Source organism: Castor canadensis, chromosome 15 (assembly GCF_047511655.1).
Source record: "Castor canadensis chromosome 15, mCasCan1.hap1v2, whole genome shotgun sequence".
Taxonomy (NCBI): domain Eukaryota; kingdom Metazoa; phylum Chordata; class Mammalia; order Rodentia; family Castoridae; genus Castor; species Castor canadensis.
The window spans coordinates 98,618,624-98,632,667 of NC_133400.1; the positions used below are offsets into that span (position 1 = coordinate 98,618,624).

Here is a 14,044-nt window from a genome sequence, read left to right on the forward strand (position 1 = left end):
CTGATACACTAATTAATTACTAATCCACTATTATTTTTGGTTAAAACATGGCCTAGTTATTTCAGAAATTTTGAGTAGTAACTCAGTTTGAATCTCAACCTGGATTGCAAAATAGCTATGTATAACTACAGGTCAAAAAGAACTCAAAGTGCTGTGTGGTCACTTCCACCAAAGTTTGGGGCTTCTGGAAATGATGTCACATTTTTGTGAATCTCTGAAGTGAGCACCTTAATGGTGAAAAGGAACTAATGTGATCTTCAGTCCTGATCCTAAGTTTCAAAGATAGTCATTTATATGGCAGACTAATAGCACAAATCCTGACAACCACAGCTTAGTGCTATTTGAACACTAAATTGTGAATATGAATAACGTAAAAAATCCTGAGGGTTTTAGTGCCCCAGGGAAGGGGATTTCTAAATCACTGACACTTAGGAAATGTTCACCTAGTTTAAGTTCGAGTCAGAGTGTGCTGGTAATCTTCTACAGAAGAAATGGTCAGTTTAGGTACAACTACGTATTGAGTACCGCTGAGAAGAAAAACAGTAGAAGATGTGTCTCCCCTGTGTTTATTTGGTTGGTCATTCTTTAAAGTAGCAGCACCAGAATACCAGCAGAGAACCCCATTATAACACAACATTCAGATTTATTGGACTAGCTAGCTTTATTTAGTATTTAAATTTTCATAATGAAATGCAGTGATGAGCTGTAAAAGTAAATACATGAAGACCACAAAATCAGTAGTGAAAGCTTTTATTATTATTATTACTATTGTATATGGCCTCTTCCCAACAAAATTTGTTTTATTTTGTATTTGAACAAATCATTTTTGTTGAGCCCTCCCCATGATAAACTATCAGTTGGTTGTTACCACCGTACTAATAGACAGTCTCCATTTTCCACAGAGTAAAACTGTAATGACTTTAGGTCATCCTCTAGTTCAAATTCTCTGCCTGCCATCTGGAATTAAGAGCACAAAAGATGGAGGGTGGGTGAGACAGCTCTGACAAAGCACAGTGTTAGACAGGTGGTCTCATGTTTGTATTCTGCTGGGCAACTTACTTTGGGACTTTCATAGGACAACAGAAGTTCTGACACGGGAACTTTGAGAAGACGTGAAAGCAATCCCTTCACTTTTTGGACCGTCATGGAGTCTATCAGAGAAAGGAAAAATCCATCAGTTCTCTCAAATGACAGCTACCTGTTCAAGTAGCATCAGTTTACCAGAGAGAATAGCAAGAAAAGAAGGCTGGAGTGTTTCCCCCACTTAACTTGAGTCGTTTGTTTGTCCCAAGTGCCCTTGACACTTTCCATACCACTTCAGTGGCATGTAATGAATATCTTCAGCAAAGAGGAGTAACTGAGAGTGAGCTCTCTAAGTCTCTGTGCTACTTGGTTATGAATTACTACAAGAACCCTGGAGAGGGACTCTGAGGACACCCCTCAGCAAGATGAAGGTTGTAAACTAGGTGATGTGTCAAGGTCCCTCCAGTCTTGTCAATGTTCCAAGGCGTACAAAAGTGACTGCCAGGCCTGGGAATGTAACATTCTTAAACGAGCAAATGCTTGTCTGTTCACAACATGCTATGAATTTCTTTCCAAAGACGCCTTGTGGTTAAGCAATGGGTATTTTCAATATACAAATTAGTTTCTCTGAAGCTTTAGCTGGAGGTACAGCAATAGTGTGGTGTTCCCACAGATATCACAGTGTAGTCAAATATTTTTCTATCAATCATTTTTGTAAAAGCTGTGTTTTTATGCAACTTCTGATAATAAATGTTATCTTTATTTTAGAATAAAAACTGGCCTTTTCTTGTTTGTGTATTAGATATACTTAATAGGAATTCAATTACAGTTTGCTCTTTTGTGTGTGAATACAGATAGTCCTTTCAAAAGATTCAGGTGGACTGGCTTTCACTGTTTAGAAGGGGCTCATTTCTGCTTACCAAGGAAATGACACGTTCCCAATCTATGCCAAAACCAATTACCAATTTGTACGTAATCTAAGTAACAGTGCCATGAGCTTACCTTATTTGGACAGTCATTGTTTGCCTTTCCCCCCAGCGGCTTCACGTTTGCTAGGCAGGCTTCTTCCTCATGATGCTCCCATGACGTGTAAGTTTTATACTATACATGGGTTGTGATTTTTCTTTTTTTGCGGCACTGAGGCTTGAACACAGGTGCTCTACCACTTAAACCACTCTATCTGCGTGTGTATCCATTTTTATATTTGCTTTATTTCAAGCAGTATTTTGCTTCTAACCAAAATTAACCTTCCTGAGTTAATCCTTCATACCCTGGCAGAATCCCTCCTGACTTTCTTTTTGGCAGTACCACAGATTGAACCCAAAACCTGGCACTCTACCACTTGACCTGTGTATTTTTACAGAAACTACCACATGGCTTTACAGAAAAGGCACACTGATTTTTAACTCCAGCCACTATTTAATCCTTGCTAATCTGATTGTAAAACAATGGTGATTAAGCAATCTCTTTACTGCCTTTTTTTTAAATACAGGATTTCCCTGTCTCCCAGGCTGACCTCAGACTCATGATCCTCCTACCTTCCAAATGCTGGAATTGGAGTGCCACCAGGCCTGGCCACAACCTTTCTTGTTAGAGGGTATTTCTCTGCACTAGTGCATCATAGCAATAGTAAGAACCCTTGCAATCTGCTGGCATACTACAGAGTATGGAGAAGACAGGACTCAGATCTGAACCACTCACAGCACGAGCATCAGCATGTGGAGTTTCTAGGCTTAATTCTAATCTCTGTTGGTTTTATCCAAAGATTATTAAACCCAGCATTACCTGTTTACAACACAGGTAACTGAGTCTCAGAAGTCCTGGGATACCAAGCAGAGGCACAATGTGGAATCAATAAAGTGGGTAGGAGGGCTGCATGAGCCCAGACCACAGTTTTGACTGAGCTGAGCTCAGCACTTCTCCAGAGAAAGCTTAAAAGGGGCTGCGCACAGTCTAACAACACTCCTTAAGCAAGGAGTTCCTAGTGCTAACATTCCCACAAGTGATCTGATGTATTTGGGAAGGAAAATGCAAAGACATCCAAAGCCAGCAACATTAACAAAAAGTTCTGGCCCCTTTTCACTAGTCTGTCTCCACCAGCGCCTTTATTGACTACAGTCGTTATATAACAGCAGATTCCCGACCACAGGAATGGAAACTGGAGAAACAGCAGATTAGCACCAAGTAGCAGTTATCAGTCCGAAAGGTACTTCTTACAACCCCAGCCTTCCGTAACCCATACCATAAGCTTGTCTATGTTGATGGACACTAACTTAAAAATGAGTGTGAACTTACTGCTCTGCCAGGCATACAGGAGAGGCAGCTAACTGGAATTATTTAGACCAATCCATTTTCATGTTTCATTTCTCCAAGTGCTCACTGTCAAATTTAAACTTCATATTTCAGCATTTAGCAATGAAAGAAATTAATGTTGAGAGTTCACAGATATAGATGATTTTTCTTTTGAGTCAAAGTTTAAGGGTAAATTATGTTGATCTATTTTTCTAATAAAACTAACTCAGTTTCAGTAGCACAAAATGTTTACAAAAAAAGTTCTTAAGTGTTTTGTTTTTTTTTTCAAAGAAAACCAATGTGTCCATTAAAAGCTTCTGCAAATTCTCTCAGTGGGGACTCCTGCTCAGTAAGACAAAATGAGTGGCACACAGGAGAACTCACACTGGGTCATTCAGCTCCCTCAGGCTTGATGAAGGCAGACAGACCCCACAAAGAGGACCACAATCTCTTCGTAAGAAAAGTCCCCCAGCAGTGAGCAACCTGGGAACTAAATGCAGGTGGCGTTGGGGAACACAAGCCATTCAAGTCCTCCAACCTCTGGCTATTTGGTCATGTGCAGGGGTGGGAGGCCTCCCAATTTTAATAAATCTTTCAATAGACTGCTACAGTCACGAGAGACCTGCACTTTTGGGGGTTAGGGGAGTGATACTAGCATGACTGATTAGTATAAAAGACTAATAAAAACCTGTTAAATTCTGAGGTGTGTACTTTCAGATAGAAAGAATTTAGATGTTTTTGATGTCTGCTGACTCATACCCCCGCAGACCAGCGATTCACAACTACAAGGAAGGCAAAGAAAGGTTCATCTTACCTGGCAGCTGTTTCTCCAGAACTTTCTGTTCAAGTTGACTTGGACATTTTATCTTCAGTGCTTTAAGGAAAAAAGGAAAAGACTAATTGATACCTAGTATAAGGATCCAGCGTATGCCAGCAGGACTAGGAGGGTAGTTCAATGGTAGAGTGCACACTTCGCACACAAAGAGACCTAAGTTTGATATCCAACACCAGTAAAAACGTGCAAGTTGACGGGGAGTGCCAAGTGACGGAGCTGTTCAGTACAACTTGGCTCAATCCCAATAAAGAACCAGGTCTTAAATGTTAAAAATGTCTTCTGTTAATACTTCCATGATCCCAGTACTCAGAAGGCTGAGGCAAGAGGAACACAAGTTCGAGTTTGAGGCCAGCCTGGAATACATAAGTATTCAAAGCAACAAAAAACTTCCAAGACTTAGTAAGACTTAGTCATGACAAAAACAGCTAGACCAGAATTTTAGCACTTTTCAGTGTGGCTGGGTTCTCTAAGAAAAGTGACAATATTCAAATTACACAGCAGTTCATTACTCAGATCCCTCTGACACCTGTAACACTATTTAAATGAATTCCAGAGCATGGGAGCTGCAGAAATGTTCAATGTAAGAATTTAGGTATGAGCCGGGTGCCACTGGCTCACACCTGTAAATCCTAGCTACTCAAGAGACAGAGCCCGGGCAAATAGTTTGTGAGACCTTATCTTGAAAAACCCTTCATAAAAACGGCTGGTGTAGTGGCTCAAGGTGACGGCCCTGAGTTCAAGCCCCAGTACTGCAAAAAAAAAAAAAAAAAGTAGGAATGGGCTGGCAGAGTGGCTCAAGTGGTAGAGCACCTGCCTAGCAAGCATGAACCCCCAGTAGTACCGGGAAAAATTTTTTAGATATATCTGAGATTTTTTTTTTTTAAACATTCTAGATGCTTAGGTACTTCCGTTAAGAGAAACGCAGTCCCAATCAAGCCATCACTATCTGCTTCAGCAAGTAACACTCAGACACTGTGAATGCACTGTGTGTGAATGTGGGTTCTTACTTAGTAGCCGATTTTTGAGCATGAATGGTTGTTGTACTTTGAATTCCTCGTCTTCAGGTGCACCATATTCTGTTTTGGAAGAAACAAAAAGGGATGAATGATAAACCAAAGGCCACTGTAAGAAAAGAATGTAAAGGTCACTGTCAACAGCTTTCTTTCCCAGGATATGCCTACCAGGAGCCAGGTGGCTGGCTAGCCTGGTGTCGGCTCCTTCAGTTCAGGTGTTGGGTGCTTAGGAGATGGACATCATCCCTCCTGAGGGAGAGCCCTCCCCATCTGAGCACTATGGGATTTTCCTCACTCCAACTACCAAGAAGCACATGTTTTCAGATACTTCAAATGCTCACTCGGTTCAGCTTGGGACATGGTTCATTTTCTTTCAGGGTCCTGATATAAAAGCCTGATGCTATTTGAACACCAGTCATAGGACACCTTCACCAAGTTTAAGCCAGGCTGGGCACTCAGTCCCACTGCTGCAGGTTGCCTCCTCTGCCTGAAAATGTAGTCCAGTTCCTCCCCCATCTGAGGGAGACACATTCCAAGACCTCCAGTGGGTGCCTGAAACTACAGATAGTACCAGACCTCTACACATATATACCTATGATCGTTTAAACTAGAACTCAGTTACAATAAAGGATTAACAATAACTCAAAAAAGGAATATAACAAAATAATACACTGTAAAAAAGTCATAAATACACTCTTTCAAAGTATCTTATTGTACGTTCATCTTCGCTTAACTGAAGCATTTACAGCTTCTCTTGGGCATATGTGAATTGTATTATCACTGCTCCTGCACTGGGGAGATATTTTCAAGTAAAATAAGTTACTTGAACACAAGAACTGTGACACCAATAGGCTGGTAATACCACAGCTACCAAGTGACAAAGGCAGGCAGGAGGTGGCTCAGATACACTGGACAAAGGTATCACTTCCCGGATCCAGTAGGATTTCATCACATTACTCAAACAGGTAGGCAACAAAAAACAATGTATGTTTGAATTTTGGAATTCTCCATGTAGTGTTTTTGGAACAAGGCTGGGTAACTGAGGAGCTGCAGACAGTGAACTGTGGATAAGGGGATACTGTTCTCTTCTCCCACTCTAGGCCAGCCTGTGACAACACTTCTCTCCAGGTCTCTGCATCTGCTTTTGTCTTCTGGTATTCTTATCAGGGAAGGATGAACCATACCTGTCGGCCGCTTCATACTCTTCCATTCCCCACCTGCAAGTGATTTAGAATTCACCTAGAGAGGCCAGGAAATTGGCCAGCTAATGGAGTAATTTGAAAGCAATTCCCACAGGTGGCTCTTCTTCAGAAATAATGTTCCAGCCCCAAGCATTTATGGAGTAAGTTTCTTGCATTAGAAAATACGTGAGAACTGCACAAAGGTAAAATATGGAATAACGAGGTCAAAACAAGATGGCAAGTCCATCAGGGATGAAAATGCATGGATTCTTAGCTTCACAGCCTGAGAAGCCAGACTGAGGATATAAGGGACGCTGCACACATGGCCAAGTGCCAAGCTTCAGGAAGGACATCTCTGGTGAACCCGGGTACATAAAGGGAGCTTCACCTGAGGACTACTTTTCTCTCCCCCCAAAAATCACTCCCTTCCAGAAACCTCAACTGTGTCTCCAGGCTGCTTCTACTGGGAGTGAGATGTTGCTGGCTTGCTTACTCCAGACTGCTCTTGGCTGCTGAAATGGCCCCAGGAAAGCACCTACAGCTCATTTAGACGACAACAGCCCCAAGAGATGGAGAAAAGCAGAAACACTGAGAACTTCCTGTGCTACCCCAGAAGAACTTAGTTCCAGCTGTAAGTCCACACAGGAAAGGATGCCAGGTCACATGGACATACTGTCGCAGAGGAGCTGGAATCTTGGGTGGGCGGCAAGAAATTCTTCGCTGGGCCTGTTTCTGTCTGGATCCTGATGTCCACCAGCCTTTTTCCACTCATTTCCAAAAGCCTTCCGGTAATCAAGCTCAGCTCCACGCCTTTCCTCTGGAAGAATCTACGTTGATATGAGATATAAAAGAGTCTATGAAAACATGAAACATGTTCTGTTCTCTGTCTTGTTTCTGCCTTCAGTTCCCCCCTTTTCCACTCCTCAGATGATAATCAGCCAGGCAGCAGAACAGTGGGTCTTTCTGGCACTTAACCTAAGTAGAATCCTCACTCCTGAGGATTCAGGAAAGAGCCAAAAGTGTCCAAAGTGGACTAGGATAATATTTCAGCATTTGAAGGAAAGCTACATTTCATACCCTTTACAATACCCAGATACAGTTTTTGCACATTTGTTTTCTAGTTTAAAAAAATATCTAGCTGGGCAGAATGGCTTGGGCTTACTTGTGAGGTGAAGACTGAAAGGATGGTAGTGGGAGGCCAGCCTGGGCAAAATATTAACAATACCCTATCTCAATCAACAAGCAGGGTGCAGTAGCACACACCTAGTATCCCAGCTATTCAGGAGACAGAGGTAAGAGAATCACAGTCCATGGCTGGCCTGAGCAAAAATAACTAAGCCAAAAGGGCTGGGGATGTGGCTCAAGTGGTAGAGCACTCGATTAGCAAGCACAGGGCCCTGAGTTCAACCATAACACACACACACACACCCCACCCCCACCCAACCCAAGCATGATGGCACTGCTGTAATCCCAGCTACTTAGGCTGAGGCAGGATGATCACTTAAGCCCAAGAGTTTGAGGCCAGCCTGGGTAACAGCTGGCCATGATCCTCACACTCACCTTGCATTTGTTCAGAGTCTTCAGCTGACCGATCTTGGCAATGATGAACTGGCGAGTGGTCTGTGCCTCTCTGCTCCCTTCAGTCAGGGGGTTTCTTATGCAGGACAAAGTGTGCAGGCTCTGCAACTTATCCAGCTCGTTGATGAATGACCACTGAACTCCGACAAAACGAAATAAAAGCAACGCATTTCAGGCAGCCTTTCCCAGTTACTTGAACAACTCGAGGCAGGGAATGCATGAAGCACTGCACTGAGAAGACCAGACTTACTCTGTGCCCTTTAAAATGACTCAGTCTGCTTTCAAGTAACTTTCATAATAAAGTTTACTTTTAGCCAGACACCAGTGGCTCACACCTGTAATCCCAGCTATTCAGGAGGCAGAGATCAGGAGAATCGTGGTTCAAAGCTAGCCTGAGGCAAATAGTTTATGAGACTGTATCTTGAAAAACCCCATCACAAAAAACAGGCTGGTGGAGTGGCTTAAGGTGTAGGTGCTGAGTTCAAATTCCAGTATACCAAAAAAAAAAAAACTAAAAAGTAAAAATTTCACTTTAAAGAGCTGCACTCTGAAAAGGCATTTTCCTTTAGATTTAATTTTTCTTAGTAGAAAACGGAACCTCCAAACTCCACGAGAGTGGAAAACAAGGGACTCACTGAAACAGTTCATACCTGTGATATCCGATTGTCATTTACTACAAGGTACTGCAAGGATGGGAACAATGATGTTTTGCAACCTAGAAAAAGGAGAATTTAGGTAACACTTAGAAGTGAAAGAAGCCAGGTTTCCATGGCTCAAGCCTGTAATGGTGAAGATCAGGAGGATCAAGGTTCAAGGCCAGCCCAGGCAAAATGTTCATGAGACCTCCATCTCAACCAATGGCTGAGCATGGTGGTGTGCACCTGCCATCCCAAGCTACACTTGGGAGCACAAATAGAAAGATTACAGACCAGGCCAGCCAGGGCATAAAGCAAGAGCCTATCTCAAAAATAACCAATTCAAAAAGGGCTGGTGGAGTGGCTCAAGTGGTAGAGCACCTGCTTTGCAAGCACAAGTCTCTGAGTTCAAACCCCAGTACTGCCTCCCACAAAAGAAGTAAAGAAATGGCCAACATGGAGGGAAGGAGACTTTACTAATCTTGTATACCAATTCCAGCATCTGGAAAATGTACAGAAGAAATTCCATTGTCAGAAAGGATTAGTTGTTCTAATCTGAAATTTAAAAAAAAAAATGTTAAGATAGATCATCAGAACATAAAAATGCTACAGACCATCAATCATTCTAGTGTATTTTTTCCTGTGCCCTGGATTTGCATCCCGTCTACAATGTTCAGAAGCCATAGAGACCAACTCAGGGCCTGTGGGAAGACTTGTGACACTCCGGTTGTGTTCCACAGTCCTCTGACACTCTGGGTGCCCACTCTTTTGTCAGAAGACAGGCCTCACTTCCCCAGGCTTAAATGAAGATTCTGGCATTATCACCAGGATCGAATTACCCATTCTTCAAACTGTGGTGTAGAACACACTGTGACACTGTAACAAGTAAACTCTCCAAACAAAAATCCCCTGAAGGGAAGGGAACTGCTCACAGTTCTATGGAGAAAGCGCAGAGGAGTCCACTCATTACACATCTGCCTGGCTCTGTAACAGGCATACTGCCGGAGTGAATCACCTGGGCAGATGTGCTATCAGGAGCAGCTGGGTCTCATCAACCGCTGGGTTCGAGGAAAGGTCTAGTAACTTGACTGTCTGTAGAACGTCAGTTGGCCTGGATGGAAAATAAACTTCCTTCAGCGCAACTAATCTCTTAATTGTTTTCAAAGATCCAGCCTCACTTAAAATATCTGCACTTGGGGTACAAGGTCTGGGGTGGGAGGCAAGTGGATCTGACCCCTGAAAGGGCAAGCTGGGGATTTGAGCCTTGTTACTAATGGGGAAACACTAATGAAGACAGGCGATCTCCGTGTTTGCCTTAACTGCACGTAACTCCCACCTACCTCAGAGTTCAGTTAGACAAATATCCGTATTTACGTGTAGATAAGTGAAACCATTCTGTACAATAAAATCCTATTAATTTGAATACAGTTTGTTGAAAATTTCCCACTACTGATTCTGTTTTACACAGTGTCTTAATGATTTTCACAAAAGTGGAAGATGGGCAACAATCTGTGGAAGAGAGCACGTGTGTACACATTCTCTGGTACAATGAACTTAGGCAGGGAATGCTAAAAGAACATTACGTAATCCTTGGCAAAGAAACAGAAGATGCCCAGCGTGTCCTGTAGAGCTTCTATTTAGAAGCAGCAAGTCAAATATATTTGTGTAACTAATGAAAGTCAAATGTAACTCAGAGCACTGCTCTGATGAACTCTCCCACCTGCGTTTCCCTCCATTCAAACCAATTAGTGAAATTCCAGTTGACAGTCCAATTTGCAAATTCAAATTCTTATCTGCAGATCCTCTTAAAAGCTAATGCTAGATATAACTGAGTCTATTCAGAATGACTAAATGCAGAGATGACTGAAAGTGACAGATGCACCTTTCTGAGATGGATATACCATTGGAGGCCAGGTACAGTTCCTCAAGGACTGGCCACCCAGGGGCATACTGGAGCACCTGGAAAAGAAGTTTAGGTCAGGGTTAATCAGCTTGTGTTCACTGCCATAGCTTCACAAGAATTTCCTTTCATTATGACTTCAAAGTAAAGTGACTCCTAGACATGTCACACAGGTTGTGTTTAGGCCCAAGTGAGGTGGGGATGGGTAAAGAAACAAGGCACTCCAAGGTGCAGGGTTGTGCTTCTGGTGCTGAAGCCAAGAGGCAGTGAGCTCCCAGTTTAGGAAAGGTGATCACAAGCTGTAGACTTCCAGAGTCAGCTGCTCTAAGGAAGGAAACCGTGCTGGACACCTTCCTCAGTTCAGAGGACAAACCTGATAACTCAAGAATATGCTGATGAGCAGGGCACCATAGCTCCTGCCTGTAAGGCTAGTGACTTGGCAGGCTGAGATTAGGAAGACTGAGGGTCCAGGCCTAGTTGGTGGGAATCCATCTTAACAGAAGAAAACTGGGTGTGACAGTACATGCCTGTAATCCCAGGATCACAGTCCAAGCTGACCTGGAAAAAGTGAGACCTTATCTCCAAAACAACCACAGCAAAGAGGATTTGAGGTGTGTTCAAGTGTTAGAGTGCCTGCCTATCAAGCAGGAGGCCCTAAGGTTGAACTCCAGTGCCACAGAAAGAAAAAAGAAATGATGCTGACAGTTCCACCAGTTTCCTCTCATTCTCTCACTTGAGCCTAACTGCCATCTCTCCCACCTCAGCTTCTATGTGTCCTCCTGTCTGAGGCTCAGTCCACCCCCAGAGAAGCAAGATTCTTGCAAGGAAGGGGCTGGGGAAAGAAGTGAAGGCTGTGGCTAGGCCAAGAGCACCTGCTAAAGAGCAACACGTCCCTGATGAGCTGCCTCTGCAGCTCTTCAGAGCTGATACCAAGCTGGAAACAAACTTCTGTGCACACACAGTGTGTGAGGGGCTGTGAGGGCAGTAAAGCCCACACCTGGGATAGAAAAAGACAGAAGTGACAAATACGGCTGTGTGGAGGGCCTGTGAGCGAGGCCACTCCTGAGCCCAGCTGTCTGCGGGGACCCGTGGATGCTGGGAGCTGGTTGCTGCCCTGAGAGCACTTTCAGGAAAAGTGGGGTGCTAACGCTCCATGAGGCTACCACTGGGGCTGCTGATGGCTCGGCACACACCACATCACCAGAGTGCCAGTGTTATTCAACACCTCAGAGTAAGTCCAAATGAGCCAGGGGAGAGGAACAGAGGTTAAGAGACAACATGGATTCCTACACATAAAATGCTACTTAAGAAGCACTTGCCTACCAAGCCCAAGGCCCTGAGTTCAAGCTCCAATATGACCAAAAAAAAACTACTTAAGGGCTTAGAGGCATGGCTCAAGTGGTAGAGCACCCACCTAGCAAGCACAAGCAAAACAAACTACTTAATTCCTTTCTCTAAAGTAGTTTTAAAGAATCCTATTATTTAGGTAATAGAATGATTAAAATGAAACCAGTTATATGCTTTTAATTCCCTATGAAAGCAAAAATTTTAATTGCTTACTACTGTGTCATAAGCCAAAGAAACATCATTACCTCAGCCCATGTTATTCCTGTTTGATTCAGAACTAAAACCTTCAGTCTAGAAAATGTTTCAGCTGGAGACAGTGAATCCAAGGGGAACTCTGGTTTATTTTCACTGTGAAGAAAGAAGAAAAAGACAATAGGAAGTGCTTACTACTCTCCAGTAGACCCAACTGAGACAGCCACTGAAAGCACTCGGGATTTATTTACTGAGGGTCTTGGTGTGCTCACCCTGACATGCTAAGGCTGAGGACTTGGCTCAGTAGTAGAGTATTTGAACAGCATGTGCAAAGCCCTGGGTTCCATCCCCAGCAACACCGAAGGAAAAAGAAAAAAATCTATCAAAACCAAATAAGCAAACTGAGTCAAGGCTACCTAGTTTTTTTTTTTCTTTTTTTGTGGGGGATGGGGTGTCCTGTGCTTTGAACTCAGGTCCTCACACTTGCTAGGCAGGCGCTCATCTCTTGAGCCACTCCCCCAGCCCTTTTTGTTTTATCAGCCCTTTTTGTTTTATATTTCAGATAGGCCCTCACATTTTTACCTGTACTGGCCTGGGACCACGATCCTCCTACCTATGCCTCTCACTAGCTGGGATCACAACACACCACCATGCCCAGCTTTTTTATTGAGAGGGGCTGTGTTAATTTTTTCCTCAGGCTGGTCTACAACCACAATCCTCTGCCTCCCAAATAGCTGGGATTACAGGTATGAACCACCATGCCTGGCCTAGTTTTTAACACACAATATTCACAACTGGTCCTGGGTTTCATCCCCAACACCACCAAAAGAAATGGAAAAAGAAGAGGAAGCCTGGCTAAGCCCTTGGGAAGGTAGGTTCTGAAGTTAATCAATTATTCAGGAAAGACTGAAAAACTGACAGTAAAAGAGGTGAGTAAATGCAAATCCTTACAAAAACTAAATTAAACAGTATCCCCAATAAAACTACTCATTCTCAAAGTTCTCAAATACTACCACCTTTTCTCTCCTTCTCCTTCGCCAGACAAGCCTCTTTTCATGGTCAGGCTTACAAGAAACACAGAGCTCTGCCAGCCCAAAACGTCCACCTACCTCATGCCCTGACTGATTGAGAGACAAACACAGCCTGGCATAGGTGGCTGTAATCTTAGCTATTCATGAGGCAGGTATCAGGAGGATCACAGTTTGAAGCTAGCCCAGGCAGACAGTTTGTGAGACCCACATCGAAAATAACCAACACACAAAAAACGGCTGGCAGAGTGGCTCCTGCCTAGTAAGCATGAAGCCCTGAGTTCAAACCTGGTCTCACCCAAAAATAAATCAATAAAGAGACGAATACATTCCTAAGACTAGTAATCAATGTGCCCTTTAAAAATCAGAATCTAAAGTAAATTCCAGTTTGTCAAAAATCTGCCTACAATAATATAGCTACCAGTTGGCAGCCTTATTCCATGTGCCCCCACTTCATCCCAGGAAGCTGGAGGAAGTAAGACAGAGCAGGGATTTCAGTTTGTGTCAAGGCAGGCAAGAGTCCATACCTGAGATTAAGAACCTCCAGAAATTTCAGCTGACTGGATATGTGTATCACTTCATCCCAGGACGACAGCAGGTTTTGTGACAAATCTAATTCTCTAATATCTAAAAACACAGGTTAAGGAACAGATTTCAAATTATTCAAAGACATAAATGTAGTTGGAACAATTCTTCACTTTTTATTCTGCTTAAACTTTTTTCATGAGCACATAATATATGCATATGCATAGATATGTATACACAGACACACATATGTAATTCTTTTTGGCAATACCGGGGTTTGAATTCAGGGCCTCACACTTGCCAGGCAGGCGGGCTCTATGACTTGAGCTACTCCACCAACCCTTTTTGTGTTGGGTATTTTTGAGATAGGGTCTCACGAACTATTTGTCCGGGCTGGCTTCAAACCACAATCCTGATCTCTGCCTCCTGAGGCGCTAGAGGGTTACAGGCATGAGCCTGTAAATTGTCTAACTGCTAGGCTGGGGACGTAGCTCA

The 14,044-nt window shown here is 43.2% G+C and overlaps 2 protein-coding genes across 11 annotated transcripts in view; one reads left to right on the forward strand and one right to left on the reverse strand.

The window, feature by feature from the left end:
- Positions 1–14,044, forward strand: part of B3galnt2 (beta-1,3-N-acetylgalactosaminyltransferase 2) — a 58,847-nt gene that overhangs the window by 38,378 nt on the left and 6,425 nt on the right. For 4 of the 6 annotated variants that reach the window (XM_020173347.2, XM_074056833.1, XM_020173349.2 and 1 more), the window contains one exon: positions 1,076–2,855. The exons of 1 other annotated variant lie outside the window; for it this stretch is intronic. In XM_020173347.2, coding sequence (XP_020028936.1) covers positions 1,076–1,106 — 31 coding nt within the window. In that variant the 3' untranslated portion in view covers positions 1,107–2,855. Of the gene's footprint in view, positions 1–1,075; positions 2,856–6,263; positions 9,448–14,044 lie in introns of those variants that run through there. One more of the 6 variants, XM_020173350.2, reaches the window with a different exon arrangement.
- Positions 735–14,044, reverse strand: part of Tbce (tubulin folding cofactor E) — a 52,982-nt gene continuing 39,672 nt past the window's right edge. For 2 of the 5 annotated variants that reach the window (XM_074056830.1, XM_074056831.1), the window contains exons 6-18: positions 13,552–13,651; positions 12,050–12,152; positions 10,440–10,516; positions 9,573–9,668; positions 9,048–9,112; positions 8,573–8,637; positions 7,905–8,057; positions 7,018–7,171; positions 6,348–6,380; positions 5,158–5,226; positions 4,130–4,189; positions 1,060–1,151; positions 735–957 (exon numbers count right to left, since the gene is read on the reverse strand). In XM_074056830.1, the coding sequence (XP_073912931.1) occupies positions 865–957; positions 1,060–1,151; positions 4,130–4,189; positions 5,158–5,226; positions 6,348–6,380; positions 7,018–7,171; positions 7,905–8,057; positions 8,573–8,637; positions 9,048–9,112; positions 9,573–9,668; positions 10,440–10,516; positions 12,050–12,152; positions 13,552–13,651 (1,160 nt within the window). In that variant the 3' untranslated portion in view covers positions 735–864. Of the gene's footprint in view, positions 958–1,059; positions 1,152–2,212; positions 3,806–4,129; positions 4,190–5,157; positions 5,227–6,347; positions 6,381–7,017; positions 7,172–7,904; positions 8,058–8,572; positions 8,638–9,047; positions 9,113–9,572; positions 9,669–10,439; positions 10,517–12,049; positions 12,153–13,551; positions 13,652–14,044 lie in introns of those variants that run through there. The other 3 variants (XM_020173351.2, XM_074056832.1, XM_020173352.2) reach the window with 3 other exon arrangements.